At 43.9% G+C, this 19,998-nt stretch overlaps 1 protein-coding gene across 5 annotated transcripts in view; it reads right to left on the bottom strand.

The window, feature by feature from the left end:
* Positions 1 to 19,998, bottom strand: part of Dnc (phosphodiesterase dunce) — a 219,903-nt gene that overhangs the window by 93,069 nt on the left and 106,836 nt on the right. Inside the window, exon 1 of one of the 5 annotated variants that reach the window (XM_076901309.1) lies at positions 8,221 to 8,341. The exons of the other annotated variants lie outside the window; for them this stretch is intronic. Within the exon in view, the coding sequence (XP_076757424.1) occupies positions 8,221 to 8,309 (89 nt within the window). The 5' untranslated portion in view covers positions 8,310 to 8,341. Of the gene's footprint in view, positions 1 to 8,220; positions 8,342 to 19,998 lie in introns of those variants that run through there. 5 annotated transcript variants of the gene reach the window in all.

Here is a 19,998-nt window from a genome sequence, read left to right as displayed (position 1 = left end):
ATATTTTACTAATTATTACTTATTTAATTATTACTAATTTATTCTCAGATCCGTGAAATGTTATCTTGGTTAGAAATTCTGGAAAACGGCGCGGTTTCCGTTTCCAGCGTACGGTTCGAGTTAAACAGTGATGCTTGTTGACCTGCAGGGGTGCTTGATCTCGTCTGTGGATGAGATTTAAGAGATAGAGGCGCCGGCATTTTGGTGAACTGAACGTGCTCGAGGTTACTTTATGGGGAGCAAAGATGAAGAGAGTGGGTTGCTGTTTTTATTGGCGGCTGTAGCGGAGGCGTAACTTTGGTCAGTTGCTTTGTGGGTGGGAAAAGTAGAGGCATTTCGTGTTAATTTAGATCCCGACGGTTCGCAATGTATACTAATCCCGCCGATTTGCATATTTATTTCCATGGTTTTCGACTGCACGAGCAGAATTTGTCGGTCCTTTATCAGTGGCTACTAATTTTCAGCTTCTGCAGACTTTTATCGATCCGCTTGTAGCAGAACTTAGTGGTTTAACACCCTCGTACATAGTTATTTCTAATTAAACTCTCGTTACGCAATACAGTCCAGACCGCTGTCGTGGTAAAACGTAACAGTTTCATTTGGTAAACGTAGCTTTGCTCGAAGTTTCGATAACGTTGCCGGAAATAAGAGTACGCGTTCAAAAGTAGAACTTTTAATGGCTGGCTTGTTTCACCCAAATTGAATATAGTTGACCAGTCACGTTGTATTATACCAGTCGTTTATAAATAACCGGACTGGACTCGAGTTTGACTCACGACTGTAATGCATTTCGAATTAAATTTAGTTCGCGATCCTTGATATTTGAGATAAAGTTTAATTGGACATTTTGGCAATCAGACTGTCAACTTCTCGCCTGTTCCCCTCCGATTCGACCCGTGCGATCCCATCCACGCGTTCCATGGAATACGTCGAGCGAGTAAACGAAGAAAGCGGAGCCAGTACTTTGATAAAAAATGAAAGCTAATTTATACTCGCGATCCGTTCACGTTCCTTGCCCTTTGTCTTCTCCACGAGCGACGGAAAACGCCCAGCCATACGTTTCCCCGTTCTTCCTTCAATTTTAAAGCTCTGATTACTTCCACGTTCAATATCCGCGTAGCTGCGAGAGCTAATTCGCCCACCTCGTCCCGGACTTTGTCTATCTTCTCATCTCGATACGAACGCCACTCCAAGTGCCACTTAAACTTCGCGATAACGATATAATTTTAATTATCGATCGTTCGTCTTAGCCCCGTTTTAAATTAGAAGAGCGAGGATAAGCTTCAACGGGAACTTCGACCTCGCTTCGAGGAAGCATCTTGTTTATGAAAATCGTAACGAACGCGTGCGAGTACTGTTAGTTTATTTTTACAGCTTCCCAAATTGTTGCTGGGATGGGATCGAAGTAAGATTCTTTCGTCGCGACGTCTTTCGACGGAACTTCGCGCAAGGGAGCTACAAATTGAAATACACAAGGTATTATTGTTGGCTACGAGTCGCAGTGGTTTAAAGGCGAGGCACCGTAGCTCCTTCTTCCGAGAGGCAATATTCCTTACGGTCATTGAATCTAAAAGGACGAGCTCCAAAGGGAACCTGTAAATCTCCAGTCCGTGAGATTTATAAAAAACGCGTTTTCTGCTCCTCTCGCGCGTGTTTTGTAAAATAAATATAGCGAAAAGTCTTGTGATGAAGATTGATAAAATTGCAATAGTTTATCTATTTGATTATCCTGATCGTTAGAGCATCGTTCTTTCATTAGACAATGCATGATATCGATGTCTGATGGAGAGGCTAAAGAACACGTGTTGAACTCTATCGATTTCGATATTTCCGGGGGTATATTAAGTCTCATCTCAGTGTCAGCAAGTAAATGATCGCCCCTGGCCATCGAGCAACGAGAGAAGGATCGATTCGTCGACCGTGCGATTCCACGTCCGCCATTCCTCTTTTCGTTCGAAATAGTTCTCCTCAACTGGAATTCCATCTTTCGTCTCGTTCCTCGAAATAGCGTCCTCAGCGGTATATTGCTTTCAGTGTGATAGGATCGCAAAAAGGAATCGTTTCTCGTCACCGTCAGACGAAATAACTTGAATAAATAAATCGCGAGAATGAATCTCGTCCGATAATAAGGTAGTTCGATTTGAAGAGGCAATAATTCGAAAATTTCGAACGCGAAAGAACGGTTCTCGCATATTTTAGAAAGAATTGCGACACGGGTTCGTCGATGATTAAATAAACCATCGAGACGTCTGGTAGAGTTTCCGAATAAGATGGTCGATGGCCGTTTGCCACGAGAGTACGGTTATGGCGGTGAACTTTCAGCGAAAACAGCTGCGCTATAACCGACACCGAAGTAAGGTTGCGCGTAAAAAGGTTCACTGTCACGGATAGAGGCTTCTATCCTGTGATTTCATCCCGGTGGAACAGCCGAGTCAGTGAAGCTTAAGATGGAGTCGATGGCTTGCTTCCAAACGCGACTACACTTACGTAAATCGACTTGTCTACGCTGCATCCAACCCCAAACTAAATATTTACAGTGGCTGCAATATTTCCACGCGACTCGCGCAACAATCTTTCCCACTCTCGTTTACTTCACCCCCGATTCTGCCAACGTCTGTGTACACTTCAATCTCCTCCAAAACTGCTGATAAAATACTGTAACCGCGTTCGATGACCGTAATATCGTAACTCCAATAACCGCACCCCTAAAACCTGATCCCTGGGACCACTGATCCCTAATCCAACGTGAACCCATCGCTCGATCTTCCAAAAAACCCTCATCCTCCAAACTGTACACTCTAAACGTCCATAAATTTTTCTGCAACCACTAATAAAATATCATAACCAAGCAAAAATTCATGAACCCAATAACCATCCCTCTGAAACGTAAAACCCAGACCCACTAGCAACCAATCATACCCATTCCATCTTGCGCGTGTGCCAACTACTTCCAAAAATCATCGTCCACCAACAATCCGCCATTTTGAACGCCTTCAGCGTCCTTAAGGAGCATCAACCAGACCCTAGCGAACGCAGTCCCCACTCGGATGACACGGACGAGGAGTTGTTCAAGGTTGACTGGGTCCTTTCGAAGCGATCAGCCTGGGCGACGTCAGCCCAACTGGGGGCAAGCACCCTGAGCTATATCAAGCTTGAAAGTAGCCAGCCTCGAGGGAAGCAGAGCGTGTCGGGAGCCGCTCGAAAGCAGAAAAGGTCAAGCCTGCAGCCTTTGTCACGAGTGACAGAAGAAATGACAGGCTGTGCTGATCATCGCGCGACGCTGTCGCGTACTTCTCGTCGGGTTTTGTGCTCGTCTCTTGAGATAGTCCAACTGTCCACTGTTCTCGCGCCCAGTTAATCGCCAGACTGACCTTGTTTGCTCGTATTATTCGAGATGAACTAATTACGACAGTTCAGGATTAGGTTTAACAGTTTAACTGGATTAGATCTGAAGGGAGAAGGACTTGGATTGTTCAAAGCGTTTTGGATCGGAAGACCAGGGTGGTGCTGGCGCAGGAAATGAATTTCAACTGGTAACAGGGTAAGATGTATAAGGTGGCTAAGTGAAAATTGATGGCACGTAGTACAGTACCAAATTTATGGCATTGAATTATTGGAAAATTCAAGTAGACGACATTTGGTTTAGTGAAATCGCTGTAAGGCCATATTGGTTCGATTCCAAATCGAGACGCAGTCCATCAAATCTGAACCACAGCTTCTACGATCCTACGACACACGATATCACTTCGTCCATGAAGAGAAACCTAGCTAATGACCATTTCTAAGCGTTTTGGATCGAAAGACCAGGGTGGTATTGGTGCAAGAAATGAATTTCAACTGGTAACAGGGTAAGATGTATAAGGCGGCTAAGTGAAAATTAATGGCACATAGTACAGTACCAAATTTATGGCATTGAATCATTGAAAAATTCAAGTAGACGACATTTGGTTTACTGAAATCGCTGTAAAGCCATATTGGTTCGATTCCAAATCGAGAGGCAGTCCATCAAATCTGAACCACAGCTTCTACGATCCTACGACACACGATATCAGTTTATTCATGAAGAGGAACTTAGCTAATGACCGTTTCTTCGTTTGATTCGCGTTTGATGATGTCACCGTGACCGAAATTATCGCCTGTTCGATTTGGTTTGGCACGGAAAGCGAAATTGGCATCGAACTCGGGCGAAACCGTGCAACAGAGGAATTCTGAAGACGCACGGTGACTCAAAGAATCTTTTTGTCTCCCGCTCGGTGGCTCTCTGTGCCAAGTAAGCCCGATCTAAGTTAATTCTGCCATCGACGAGCGTCGTTTCGTGACTCGACGTTTATTTCTAGAGCTAGCCGAGTGTTCTAGTCGCGGCACACTCTGCGCCATAAACTTCCACGACTTGTTTATCCAACTTTCCGACAGATAACCGACTGCTGATGGCTTTATTGGGGAGATAGAAGAATGAATACGCGCGTCTTGTTTGACGACGGATATTTCCATAGTCGAAGAGAAACCTTAATTGCATCTCTTCTCTCTTATCGATGAGAACGTCGCGGATCTATGAAATCCTTCGGTTAACCGGACTCCAGAAATGTTTCGTATTTCGAGCACGTAGCGCGGATCACGTCCAGAGAAGTGCGCTTATCTATAACAATTGATGTTTTATGCATGAAAGAGGTTAATTATTTTTGAAACGATTCGTTCTTTAGCAGCGAGACGTGTTGAGAAATAACCGGGGATTGTTTACAATGTTCCTGAAACCTTTGTTCGTCCCGTTTGACGATGACAAATGAACATCAATGAACTCGAAACGTCCGTGGCTTCGAATTTGTACAGTGCATTATTTATAGAGATCCTTGACACGCGAATTTCCGTATGCGTGATCGAGCGTTATCCACGTCAGGCACGCCATCGCTGAAAATCGGAATCCGCCCTGGCATTGCGAAACAGGGATTAATTCGTCAGATAACATCCGAATCTCCCCCCACCGTCCACCCACTAAATTGATGTCAATTTCGTAGGAAATATTCGGGTCGCTCGGCGCAGTTGACTCTGAATTTTCCGCCAACTTCGTCGACGGAGTTTACCAAAAGGCCACAGTTAGCGGTTTCCCGGATTTGCCCATCAAAAGTTGCCTTTCGATCTTTTTATCGACGAACGCGTCGAATTTTCAGCGAATTTTCACGGGATTTTAAAAACGCTCCCGTCAACAATCTCACTCGGTTAATTTCATAATTTGAACGGACATCGAGTCGCGAAATTTATCGAACGTTCTGCTGCTCTGCACGATAATGTTGCTCTGGAAATGCGTCTGTAAATAATAGCTGGCAGTGGGGAGTAATTAATTTTAAATCCGGCAAACGCTCGCGGAGCTCACTAATGGAAATTTCGTACGCAAACTCCTCTATTATTATCGGGGAATAACCAAATGGTCGGAAGGCAGAAGAAACGAATATTTAAAAAAAAAAAACCTTCAATCGTATCCTCAAAATAGTCGAACATTTTTCAACATCGAACGAGCAGTTTAAAAAATATCAAAAGCCAGGAAAATGCTAGCAATAAAAAACAAGCAACAAGCTTGAAACAATGCGAATAAAAATCAAATGAAAATCCATAGACAGTAAAAAAACGCACAAAATAACAGGATTTCAAAAATGGCACATAGAAAGAGGACAAGAAAATAACCAAAACTAAATTAATTAAAATTGTTACAAGTAACCAGAAGTAACGAACGCAAGGAAAAAATCTTATGCGAACGAAATTACGCCGAAAGAAAACCTTTCGAACGTCCAATGATAACCGATTGGACGCAAGTGGTCGGCAATAATCAACAACATTACCCAGGAAGCTTTCAACAGGGTCCCAACTTTCCCGGACAGTATTCGACTAATCGATAAATCAATTGGCCCGTTGATACGCAATTAAGGTCGCGAGCAAAGATGCAAAAGGGACGTATTCGCGAAACTACGACTAACGAATGATAACCAAACGTGAATTCCTCGAATTAGGCCATTGAACTTTGAAGGGGATAAAAAGTTAGCACGTCTGACCATACGCGGAGACGTTCCCCTGAAACCTAGGGATTTCTCATTTAAATGGCCCAGACGCGTAGAGAGGACTTTATTGATCACGATATTGTTCTGAAATAACAGAGAATTCTTTTCCAAGTGGAACGACGATAGCAATTTAAAACAGTAGAAATGGCTTTCATTACTTTTCTAATTAATACAAGCTGAACGACGGTAAATAATTCCAGACACAACACGGGCTCTATACGCGGCCAGCTTTCCGCGAAATGTTTTCCTTTCATTAAAACTTCACCCTATGAATATTCCCCGCGAAAGTATGGTATCGTCCATTAAAAATTCTGTCCATGAATAATCGACCGCGGCGAATAATTTAAAAACAGTCGCTTATGCAAAACGTCGTTGAGGATTCATAAAAAGAAATTTGCTCCCGCCTAATCTGCTGGCAATTTCAGGTGAACGAGATAGAAGGTACGGGGAGAGGATGTAAATTTTGACGCCACTCGAAATTTACGCGTGGATTCCCGGGTCGCGCAATGCTGGCGATTTAATAAAGGATTATACAGCGCCATTAATTCAAGTCTTAAATATCCGTCGCGGCGGGACGGCCTTTAGGTGGTTGCCGGAATTCCTCGCGAAATTTACAGCCAACCGAAATGCTGCGTGAATTCTGGTTAAATGGAGGCATAGACGCAAATGGTAACTGTATCGCGATAACCGTCTGTTATTACTTGCGATGAACAACGAATTGCAATCCTGGGACATTAAAAAAGTGTACGAAACAAATAGAAAATTGTAACCAATTTCACAGTTTCCTTTCAGTATGAAGTTCTTTACATTTCCCTAAGTTGATACGATGAAAGATTGAACGTCTTGTCAGAGAACCTCTTGTCTTTTGGTCGTCTGTGAGACACTTGAAACGTAGAGACAATCCGCTCGAATTAAATCGGAACCGAAGGAAGCGAAAAATAAAATAAAAATGAACTTTAAAACTTCCAGGGTGAAAACAGCTTGGTAGGTCCGATATTTGTCATGGTAAAGGGAGTTCAAGATAATTGGATGGCGAGCTTAAAGTGGAACAGGCAATTGTGTCTGACTATATTCGCGTTTATTCTACTCACAGGTACCATTATTCCTACGACGGAAAGTATGGTAGCTTAAATCGATCTGCGATAATTGCACATCTGATTCACCACCGAGTAACGTTAAGAGCGATACAAAATTAATGATTTATTAATAATTTATTAATCATTTTATTTACGCGAAAAAAAATTAATAATCAACGATCGATTAGTAGCGTTGAATATTCGTGATGTAGATTTTGATATTCGAGAAATTTCTAACCGATCTTTTGCATTATTTATTTTCGATGGATTAGAGATAAGTAAGAAACATCGCGATGTGGCGAATTATCAAGCGCGATATTGATCTGCATGATGCTAACAGACAAGGAGCTTTCAAAGCTCAGCCGAAGGTGGCACCGCCGTCCAATTCAAAAATTTACCAACCAACGCAACTAGGAATCGCGTTACCGACGCTTCTGGAGCACTATTCCACCCCTGTCTGAGCCAATCACCCCCAGTTCCAACCCCAAATGAAATACATAGTTGTCTAGGGAACTACAATATCATATCACGTTTCTCGTTACCTCATCGCGATGGATTTCAAACAATTTGATACGAAATTCAGGAGGGGACAGTGTATAAAATATTGATATTAATTAATCGCAGTAGAAACGGCAGAATGATTCAATGAACGATCCCAAACCGAGAGAGCAACCGCCATTCAATTAAGTGAAAATCACCAACGCGATGCTAATAATTCGTAGCTAGCAATAAACGCACCAGCCAAGTGGACCAGCAATTACTCAGCACCAAGGGAGTAATCGAATCAATCGCTGCGAGACCAACATGGGCCCGATTAGACACAAATTGCCTGTATCGGTTCCCTGGGATCAACGAGCTCGCACGTATCGCGATTCCACACGAAAAGAACGCGAACGCTCGAACAAATCCATCCACCGCGTCTCGCGGGGGTTGCAAACGCGCTGGCGAAGCAAATCTCATGAAAGTTTAGCCCATGGTGTTCCCACGAAATAACTAATTCAATTCAACTGTTCGCAGAGCGAATGCCACCGCCCTCATAAGCAATGCAGATCACAGACGACATGAAGCAGACCCTGATTTATATTTCAGATACTCACCGCACTTCGTGGCCAACCACCACCGTCCAACCCCTGCGTCTCCTCCTATCTTTCCTGCGCAACACTTCCGCGACGCTGAGCCTCTCCATCGCGGAAACGTGCCCCCCACAAATCTTCCTCCAACCGCCCCCGTAAAGATCCCCTAAAGTGCGGGATGACTCGCTTTACTGGCCATACCCTGGAAATTCTTCGCGATGGAACGTCATGGCGATGTAGATGGCGTTGTAATCGGATTTCCTAAACTTTGGTGTCCCCTCGCTTATTGGGTTACAACTTCCTGGGTTGCCTTCGAGGTAAAGCAGTTGGGGAGGGTGGCGGTACCTCGACCAGGGATTTCCCGAGTTTGGGATTGATATTTCCAGGTGGATAGAGTTCAAACGGGGTATGACTGTATCGCAGCAACTTTAAGGGGTCTCGCACATTAATTTTTGTCAGAAAGTTCCAAGCGATCGTTAAGGATCTACAAGATCAGGTGTGATATACTAAGAGGATCGAAGGATCGAACGTTGTTATTCGAGACTGTCATCCATAAACTGAACAAGTAGGAAACGATGACTTGAAATGGCGCAGCAAGTTAGCGGCGACCAGTCACGAACGATCCCAGAGTTCACTAATGCTTCCAAAGTGACACGGCAAACGGAAACTCACAAATGACACTAATTTCACATATTTATCAGCCGCTGAGTCCCTCGGTTAATGATTCACCAGACACTCTGCGATCACATACTTCACTGTGTCTCACTGTATTGTTATAATACCATCGAATTTTTAATTAATCGTCGTCTGAACAAGTTCCTTAAGAAAGTTCAGTAATTACTACCGATTCTCTGATCCGAACTGACGCGTATGAACAAAGTAGAAGCGTCTGTCGCAGCTTCTGGCAACTCTGATCGCGTTATCAACGCCGGGAGTCACCGCGAGGAGAGCACCGACACGCGACAGATAAACATCCGTGCTTCGCGACGCGCCGCACAAGACTGAATGCCGTATTGTATTTATAGAGCGAGTCGGATTATTTTCAACGGCGTCGCTTTTCGCGCGTACACATGTCGTTTATCCGAGGACCGGCTCTCCCCGTAGAAAATACCCTCGCGATGGCCGTGAGATCCGATTTGGGGAGTCTCCGCTCGGACCAATTGTGGTCGCATGTTTCTCGCGTTCTTTTTCTGTTGGGGCCACAATGGCTGGGCCTTGAGATACTTTCGATCGAAACCCCCCCACAGGTGTGCTTTCGTTCTTTGCCTCTCTTTAGGATGTTTATTGAAACTACCGAGCGCGAAGTAACGCGGTTACCTCGACGATAAACTGCGGAACGAATTGCCGCCGGATCGAAGTTTTAACGATCGAGTTTCAATCTCTTCTAAATGTAACCGCGCGATTATTTGCGAACGTTATGTCACTCGAATAAAGTGGGCTGCTGACATGTTCAGAATAGACATTGTAATTGCAATGGACGGTGAAATAAACTGACCTGTGCGCTTGGAAGCGGACAGCTCGCGGATGCTCGAGATTTGGATCTGACTCTGAAGCGTGAAAGTTGGTATCGTTTGTCAAATTAGCTGATCTAGATCTTGGATCGAGTGCGTGGCGATCTTTTTAGACGCTAATTTGTGAGTTTTCGTTTCAAAATTGATATATCCTAATTACGGACGAGAGGATGGAAGTTGGTCGAGTCTGTGGACGATCAGACGGGCTTCCTCGCGTTTCTGAGCTCGAAAGAGAAGAGATTGAGCGTCACTGTCAAGAAATTTGCGTCGTGACATTTTTTATATAGTTTCTTTGGCACGACGCGACATCCAAGTCACATTTTATTAGTCGCACCGACGTCACGGCGATGAATTTTTCTCCCACACATTTCTGAAATTCCCAAGGCAATATAAATAAATCTCATCCCTCGTAACTTCACGCGAGAGTCGGTTTAATTTCATCAAAATACGCTTATTAATTTCGAGTGCCAACATTCGCTATCATAGCAGATTTAGAATTGCAAGTTTCCATAAATTTGATTCGCGAAAGTACAAAGTTCCGAGAAACGAGGCAAGCGACGTTGAATTTCACGCGAACGTTCACGCCTGTACGAATCGAGCGATCCAAGGAATGCAAAGTTTCGCGAAACGACGGGGACCGTCCGCAAATTCCACTTCTAGGCTGTGAATTTCGTGCGTAGCGCGGATTCCTTCCTTGAAAATTGAAATTACGAGCGGAAACGGCTGTCGCGAGATGTTTTATTTGGCAGGAATGCAAGTGCCGCTGTCCGCGTAACTGCTTCAACTCCCTCGAGTATGCATGATCGATCGATCACGCGGCAGATAGCCACGATCGGCGACATTGAAATGATCCAACGATACGTCCGGATCGTCGAGTTTCATTGCTCGTGTTTCACTCGCTCGTTTCATGCTTGGCGGATGGAATTTTATTGGTCTGACGAACAACAAGTCGTATTGTTGTGAGCAAATATTGACAGAGAAATGCATCGATGCCCTGAACACTATTAATTTTTATCAGCACTCTATTCACGCAACTATTCTGACCGTCTCGCTTCAATTTTTGCTACATTTTGTTTTGCAAACAGTTTGCTTCATCATTTGTTTTCATTGGATTCGTATATGCTTGAAGTGTAAAAAAAAATTCAACGTGCGAATGTTTTCAACTACTTTTCAATCCGAACGATTCGCAACGCTAAGTTGATAGAGACACGTGTTGCTTCTTCCCAGAGAATGGAATGTTTACTAAATATCCGCCAATATCGTGACAAACTGTGATTAATCCAGAGAAGTCCGGTGCCAGGAATAGTAATTCAACAAATTGTTGCTTGTAGTATCCACTTTCATCGTTCACTGATTTGTGATTCACTGTAAATGTATAGCAACGTCTCTCAAAACGTTTCGAGACATTCCATCAAATAAATAATTACCAAAAAAAAAAGAAACAGAAAAAAGCGGTAATTATCGAAACCACGTGCGACTCGAAAATATTTTACAGTCGAGAACTAGAAATAATTACAAAAGAATGTTGCTTGTTCGAAACCAAAGAATATTTCTGTCCCTAATCTGAGCCAAGCTATGGTAATAATAGTGATTGAATACTGACTCATTTATCCTGCACATGACTGTTTCGTTAATGTTCTAAATTCAACTACACGAGCGAGTAATTTATTGCCTAGATACGCTACTTTGTAAAACAACAAGGCAATGTTACAAAAGTATATTCGTTATTCATACCAACCCCAAAAATAACTGTCATCGCTGCGAACATAGCGAACAAAATTTCAGCGTCGAACAGGCTATACGAAAAGCAAAGAATTACATTTTAAAAAAGTGAAAAATATTTTGTTTTATTTCTTTCGCACCTCGATCGTCGTTGCTTTTATCGGCGGAAGTTGTCGCGGCGGATGGCCGTTTTGGGGCGAAACTGTTAGCCGTAAACTATGGCGGACCAGTTGGCCGGCTAATCGTCCATGTTGCATCACACACGGCCCACGTGGTTGGCAAAGTTTTCTGCGTGAAAAATCGAGGTAACCGCGGGAAGTTGGTCACCACGGTTCCCGAAATACGGGCCATTATAATTGGCCCCCTGGTGCACCCACGATTTATACGCCGCGGCGCAGAATTTTCTTGTTTACGATAAATAATCGGCGACCTGATGGCGATCAAGGCGGTTCTAAACATAACCAGCCACGGGATACTCGCTCGCGTCGCGCAAGAATCGCCACCCCTGGACGTTCCTCTGGACGTTCTTTGTCTGCAATTCGCGAGACATCTCTCGCGAACGATCGAACTTTCGTACTCTGCGAGATTTTTAACCGAGAACCATCAATTCTTCGTTTAAAATATATAATTAATCGATTGGACTAGTGGTGTTTAAATTGTAGACGAAGTCTATGGAGAAATGTACGACTTTTACCTCTAAAAAGAGTGATCTCATTGGAAATTCTACGATTGTTATTTATCGCGTGGTATAATTGGATACAGCTGCTGTTTCCCTAGTTATTTCTCTTGTGCTTTTCTTGCGATCGCAACGAGACGGTTACTACCGCGTAACGAGACCTTTAATTAATGACAACCCTTCGGAAAAGGTTCCACGGCGCGTTTCTTTTCCACTAATTATTCCTTACTGCCACCCCGAGAGTAATTCCACTTCTTACAGGCTGAGTTATTACTAGACCGTGTAAAACGGGAGTAAAATTTTCCTCAAACTTGCCACGGTTAAATGCAACTGGCAATGACGAATAACACTTTGCATTTTTAAAACTTCTTCCTCGCGAATAAATTCCACGAATTTTTCGCACTCGAAAAAAGGGATGAGAGCTGTCTCGAGGAAAACTCGTTTTGTAACCCAGAAATATTGCCATTGTCATCCCGTTGTCTCGTAAAAATTGAATTACGATGGCGTACCTTAATAGAAATAGTAATAGCTATGACCAACGCTTGGAAAATGCAATGCGCGTTGATCAGCTGGTTAGCGAATATTTATTACTCCAGAGCGATGGCATGGTGGGCGCGATGATTACTCTTTTAGTAGGAATGCAACATGTTTTTTATGCACTTGTCGCCGTAGTAATGCTTAACATAGAACAATTGCGAATTCGGGTCGAAAAAATGAAGTCTGGTATGTGGGGCACAGCCTTGTCACAAAATCTGCGCCCAATATTTTGTAATGTTGCTTTGAAACGGCAAGATGCATGCACGTACATGTATTCGGCTAAAGATTGACCCCCTTTTCGAAATAACAACGGAGGTGAGGATAAAATTAAGCTCCATATTGCGAAGTCTACGAATCGCCCGATCATACCGGATTTATGAAATGAATTTCAGGCAAAGAAATAGCCAGGCCCTTAATCTTATTCAGAAAAAAATTACGCAAGCGTAAAGAGCAATTAACTGACAAAATTCTGAAAGACTGCCAGCTGTTAAATACCGCATAATTTATGCAACGAGTTTTTGCGCAGCTATGAGGAGCTTCTGATTTATTGGAAAAATTTGCAATCTCTGATTGCATTGAAATATGCAAATTAAATTAGAATTGCAAAATATTAAAGTACCTTCTTAAAGAATATTATGCAACAGCGATATGAGAAGTTGCTTGGACATTAAAATATTGTAGCAACGTTAGAAAAAAAATGCAGTTCTTAATTTAGTCTCTTGTCGAAGAAGTTAAAATTTCAAAGTGATTATTGAAAATTTTGAATTTGTTCTGTATTACCAAAGGTCGGTAAAGGCATGACGATCATGTGGCGCCTTCGGTGGAATCAGCCTGAACCGTCTGATGCAGTTTTCTACTCTATTGCTCCGAGGATAAGACTGCATCTCAAATGCTGCAAGCATTCTAGGATAAAATAGACTTCTAATCGTTATCTTAAAATGTTCCCTTATCCACCATGTTTAAAAACGCAGACAAATTCTAGAACGCTCAATAAAATCTTCACTCAACATTCTCACAGAAAATTCTAAAATTTTTAAATGAAACAATCCATCTATGGGGAGACCGACCAATCATCCATCAAAAAGTCAGCCTTAAATTCACCCTCCACGCGTCAACGGGAATAATTTATGACAACACGGAATGGAAATTCACCCTTTTTAAGTCGCTGAAGCTGGTCCACGAAGAGTCCACTTCGCCAAGGTGACAATTCGTAACGCGGGGACGTTTTTTCCACGCGCCTAGCAACGCGAAAATAGTCGCGTCGCCAAGAGGAAAGGTAAACCGCGTGGACGGATGCATTTCGCGGATGCTCGCGAACATTAATATGCAAATGAAGGCCAGCTGGCGACGCAGAAGGAAGGGCCAGCAGTGTTTGCCCGCGCGCAGACTTAGGTTTACACGGCTCGATTCGTTTCCACGAACGAGCGGAGCGTCGCTAACGCGGCGAGCAAACAGCACTCGGCGAGCATCCGTGGTAATTGCTTCGAGTTTCGCGCTGCAAGCTTCAGTGTTTGGTTAATTATGTGTGAATATTCCTCGGGAGGGATGAAAACTTTGGTTTCTCGACGGTTTAAAGACGTTCCAGGTCTCCTGGAATGTTTCGTCGCTTTTCGATGCAAGACCAACATGGCGCGCTGACGTTTGGCTGCTTTTGGCTGCTCTGTGTCTGCTTTGTGCTCTGTCACTGGTGTCTAAGAGCATTTAGACTGCCATACATTAATACACGAGATCTATGAGTTTGTCTGGCTTCTTTGGATCATTATTAAAGGATGCTTCAGTGACTGTGACTATGTACTCTGAGTGATGTATGCCTAATGACAGGGTGTCCTGAGTGAAGCTCCTTTTAAAGAATCCAAAGTGACTATGGTAATGTGTATGTAATTATTATAGCTGGAGACGCTTCGAGTTTGTACAAGTTTCTAGGGTTACCAGAGCTTCGCGGTTAGGTACCCCAAGGTACTCCAAGAGGCTGATACCCAAGCACCTGCGGATATTGTAAGCCGATAGGAGGTGATACTCATGTTTGAGGATACCCTAACTTAATGGAAGCTGATGTTTAGCCGTTTAGGATATTCCGCGTCAGCGAACGACGTTGCTTATGTATTCGCAAGCATCGCATAAAGCAAACACTGCGACCTAAACTTCCCAAATCAGGCCAGGACTATGAAACCTCTGAAAAGCCGTCGAACAGCTGCTCCAAGTCCCACAGATTAATTAACCAATTCTTTCTCTTCGCTGCTACGTTACGTACTATTTCTCGCGAACTTCGTTACGATATCGTGTCCCTTTAGACGTCAATTGATTTTCCCGTCTCTCTCGAAGTCTTTTCTCTTGATCACGTTTATAGTATCCAAAGTACAGGCGATGGTATTCCAAGGAAACTCAGCGTCCCTCCTCTCAGAGTACAAAACACATGCTGGGATAAGCGAAATCCATTTTTAGGGGACATTTAACCCACGGCAAAGGCGGAGCGCCGTTTCCAACGCGATTCACCCGATTATGGCTCTATTGGGGGGCGCGCAGCTTTCGTCGGTAGGCACGATTTGCATAATAGCTAGTGGCTTCCCGTGTCGGACGACTCGTTGAACCTCGACCAGTAGACGATCCGTGGAAATTTCCCTCGGTTAGAGGGGTGGACAGGAGAACCTCTCTCCTTCAACCCCATTGCATTCAAATGCATCGCTGATAAGGACTGGCTGCTCGCCTTTAACGCCCTCCAGACCACGAAATCCGGGGGGAAACGTGGGCAGCATTGTTAGATGGAACGGAAGAAATTCCTCATCCGAGGCGATACCATCGAATCCCTTCGTGTCCTGTTCAACGAAGCTGGGATACGTGTGTCTGTCCAGAAAAAAATTGTCTCGCACGTACGTTCGATGCTTTTATTAAAAATTCCCTTTTCGTCCCGAACTTTCGGAAACTTTCGAAATTTCTGCACTTACAAAGCTAAATCAGTTCAATTTCTTGCCATGCTCCAAACCAATCACGACTTCGTTACACGTTCGTTCGAAGTTTCCATCGAAGAAGAGGGAAAAAAGTGGAAACTGGAAATATATCGTTTTCAGGATGGAAAAAAACGTTGGCTTAGGGACTGGGTGCCAATATCTGGGATGCTCGACCAAGGGGGTGCAGTTATTCGGCGAGACTAGGGAAAGGGGATGAGGGCCAGGACGCGTTTCGGGGGCGGTCGATATCACCAGTCGTCAAAGCGCCACCGCGCCGCTACACAATCAAATTTTAGCCGGCTCAAATTGCATTTTGATTCCTAATCGATAGTTAGTTTCCGCGTCGTGGCTCGTCCGTTTGGTTCTCGTCGAAAAAAAAAAAAAAAAAAAGAAACGATTGACAACGATCAAAGACAGAATTTTTCGCGAAGAAATTCGAATATTCATTACTCGGTATTTCGCTGGAAAAAAGAAATTTGTTCGGTTCTGTATCTTGCCGCCAGCGATGTCTCAATTGCGAAAGATTTGTCGATTATCAAATTCTAAATTTTGTGAATAAGTTTTTAATACCAACAATCTGATGATTAATTTGCTGAGGAGTGTACAAAACAGAATTTTCAGTCTACAAGGGTTGCGATAAAACGCTCTGGAGAGTGGCTAGAGAAAAAGTAAATTGAAAAACTCTTAGATTAATTTGGCGCCACGACGTACCGCTCATTTACATGATAGAGGCTAGAGGAGAACCTTCTGAATTAATTTCCACCCAGGTAAGATTGTTATTAATTCCTCGAGCTCCCTGTCCCTCCGCTAAACTGACGGTGTCTTCACGGAACATGCTATACGATTGTAATTAGTAACGTTAATGCGATTCGTTGACGAATTGTTTTTAGCAAACGGTAGAAAATTAACGTTCCGTTGGACTTTATGAAAAAATGGAAAAAAAAAATATTAACTGAAAAGTGAGTTTAATAGTTTCTAGGAAAATCTCATCATTGGACGCCTTTCGAGATGAAATCAATTTCCTCTTTCAATATTCCGACTTCCGCTTCAGCTATAATCGAATTCAATCTGCTCGGTTTCCCGCGAAATCTTAAGTATTTATATTTTTAGAACGATTCTCCGTTTAAATCGACTTCAATCTGCATCACAAGTAATCTTGGACGATATTGAATCTTTCTACCCTTTAAAAATAATAATAATATATCTTGCAAAATTATTTTCACATTAAAATGTGGTTCTACTGCATGGATTAACTAGAGAAACCTATCCGCGAACACTTTTAGAAGCAATCAAGGCGAAAACTTGCAAGAGTACAACAATTCTTCCAGCTCGAATACGTGTCTGACCATAAACGGTCCGTTTTCCCTTAGCAGCGCGTCCCAAGTGGACCAGTTTTACCTACGATGCATTCTCGCAGACTTTGCGTTAACTGATAAAAAAATTCATCCGAATATTCCTCGGGAAAAATGTAGAGACTCTCAAAGGACTGGGATACGCTGCGTTCTGGAACGCGCGCTATCGAGCGTCACGAAATCGCCAGCGTTGGGACCCTCGCGTGCAACCACTGCCACCAAGGTTCACCGTCGAGCTTTTATAGGTCAAGTTCTCGTTTTGTCTCGCCGCGGGAGTCACCGCGGAAGCTGAAAAGCTCGTCGTGCTCGTTAACGGGCTGGCCTAGGCCTAGACCCAACGTCTCCTCGTCCAAGACGAAGGTTACTAGCCGCCAAGTCGCGTATCGAGTGCGCTGACCAAGAAATAATCCCAGACTATACTCGACTATCGCTTCTAACCGCACTCAATCGCAGAGAACGCAAATTTTTCAAATATCATTCTCCCTTCGTCCATCGATCGTTACATTGCGACAAAGTAACAACGAACGCGCACCAGACGAGTGAAACACTGTCTGATTCGTACCCTGGGTCATCGATCTGGAACGTGTTAATTAACGTTTAATCACAGAGAGAAGGAACAGCGAAAGTGGCCAGACGCGAGAATGGTAATCGCGATATCGTAACGGACGAGCGGGAATAATGGGAACGATAAGGCGAAAAAGCGTGTCACGGGAGCTTTTACCTCTGGAGTCGGCTGACGCGACAGTAGGTACACGGCACAATGATCGCCAGGGACAATGGAGACGCTAGACAAAGGAGAGGTTGCCAGTTGCTTAAGGAAAAGCGTTAAAAATAACCGAGAAGCAAACGCGACAACAAGGTGTGGCTAGGAAATAGAAGAAGTTTATACGGTTCGGAACAAAAGAATTTGGAGCTCGATTTACGTGACGATGACACGCTAATCATTCTGACGGCACGTGGGCCAGTGGATCCACGTGTTACGAGAAAGGAATTTAATTTTCCTTTGGTTTCGTCCCCCGAAAAATGTCGCGAGACTACTTGAAAAAGTACGCGTTTTGATCGTTCCGTCTGCCAGGTGAGTAATTAAAAGAATAATTAAATCTCAGCGGATTAGCAATCAGGTCTTGTTTGTTCCGCTCCGGGAGCGCAATTTCTCCGTTTCGGGGCACAATTTGTCAAGAATTGAGGAGATTACGCGGCCCAGGTGGAGTCAACCGAGGCAATTTTCGGGATGAATGGCTCGCCGCTAGTTTCGAACTGTAAACATAATTAAAATCGACCTTTAGCTCGTTTAGCGAGATCCTTACATCCACAAGGGATCGTATCGAGATTTTAAACTGTTCGATCGTCGACTCGAAATGTCGAGGCGGTGAGAATTTTGAGAAATGTCTGCTGGATAAAATAGCAAATTAAGTGAACGCGTTAGAATCTGAAACGAAGGAGGATACATGCGATTTCGGTAGGTGATTCGAGCACGGTTTGGTGTAAAATTAGCGGACGTCACGCGTGTATGCAAATTCGTCGAAATTGCACGGAGATGATTGAAATGCAAGCTCCGCTTAACGCGGTTCGCCCCTGTGCAATCTCTAACAAAATTTCATACAAACTCTCTCGTTGTCCACGCGATTTTTCCCGTTTTTTTCAACGACGAACCGTTTCCATCAACAAACCCGTTAACGCGAGAAATAAAATTTAATACGATAAAAACAACGATTCGTTAATTAAAAACATGAAACCGCCCGTTTCTTCGCAATCTAACTCTCGCGTTTTCATAATTCTCAGCTTTCGCCTGAAATCATTCCCAACGTTTATTGCCACACATTAATTCCCCTCCCTGTAATTTATTCCGCCATCGAGTTTTCCAATTTTTCGCAACCTCTAATCAATTTTCCCGCGCGTTGCCCAATAATAATTGCACGCTCGCGTATCAGCCGGTGAATTACGCGATATTACTTTTTCACGCGTATCGAGGCGCTTTTTACCTCGCTCCCTTATCGTTCGAGCGTAATCACGGCGATTTCTCAAGCCAGTCGTAGAAACGAACGCGAGGACGGCTCGATCGACACGCGATCAATCGCGATGGCGCGAAAATGGAACGCGCGTCGCCGTTCGTTTCCCCTGGGCCTCGAGAAAGGCCGCGTTTATTAACGATGATTTCGCATCCACGACTGGCAAGCTGCACGGAAGAAATCGAGGCTCCTGTTATTATCGTTGCGTCAACGCGACGCCACGCGAGCGTAATGGCACCAGTTCCAGGCGTTAACGCGTCTGAGAAATTCCATTTCGTCATTAGAATTCCTCGATTCGGTTAATAATTTTCACTAATAATTCAAGCTGTCTGAAATGATTCTAAACCTTGTTCTTCCCACGACGATTTTCTATCCACTCTGATCGAACGATTAATAAGCTTGGACGCATTAACACGTTCATCCGGACGAAATGGTAATTCGATGGACTCGCGGTTCGAACGCACGCGTCCCAGAATTCCGTGGACTTTGCAACCGGCGAAACTGGGCTGTCCCTATTGGTGAACGTGCAACCCTGTGCAGCAGTGGCGGGCAACGGTACGTATCGATCCCACAGGACTGCCACGGTCCTCTCCCCGGTAGCCTCGCATTCTGTTTTCATGTGCGAGCTGACTAAATTTCGAGTACGTGTCCCCCATCGGATTACATCCGACTGATTTGCTCCTATTCGCTGCTGGACTTCGAAATTAAAGGTCCAGGGTGTATAAGGGTTAACTAAACTCTTGAGATTTGAACGAATTTTTGACTGTTGGGCTCGGTTATGTTAATTTATTGTACGATTCGACGCTCGTTTGATTCGTTTTCGACGGAGCTTCGAAACGACGAGGAAAGGAGCCCAAGAATTCCCATTACAAGAAACGAGGGGGGGGAAAAATTACTCGATTTCCTTGCGGAGCAACGAGGAATTCGTATTACCGCGACAGCATCCGTTATTCCGGCCGTAGGTTGTAAATTAAATTCGACGGAACGCGACTTTCTCGTAGTACGGCTGTTTTATCTTATCACGGGACGAAAAACGCACAACTCGAGGAA

This window comes from Xylocopa sonorina, chromosome 9 (genome assembly GCF_050948175.1).
Source record: "Xylocopa sonorina isolate GNS202 chromosome 9, iyXylSono1_principal, whole genome shotgun sequence".
Classification (NCBI taxonomy): domain Eukaryota; kingdom Metazoa; phylum Arthropoda; class Insecta; order Hymenoptera; family Apidae; genus Xylocopa; species Xylocopa sonorina.
Note: the sequence above shows the minus strand (reverse complement) of the source record. Positions and strands in the feature narration are given on the sequence as shown.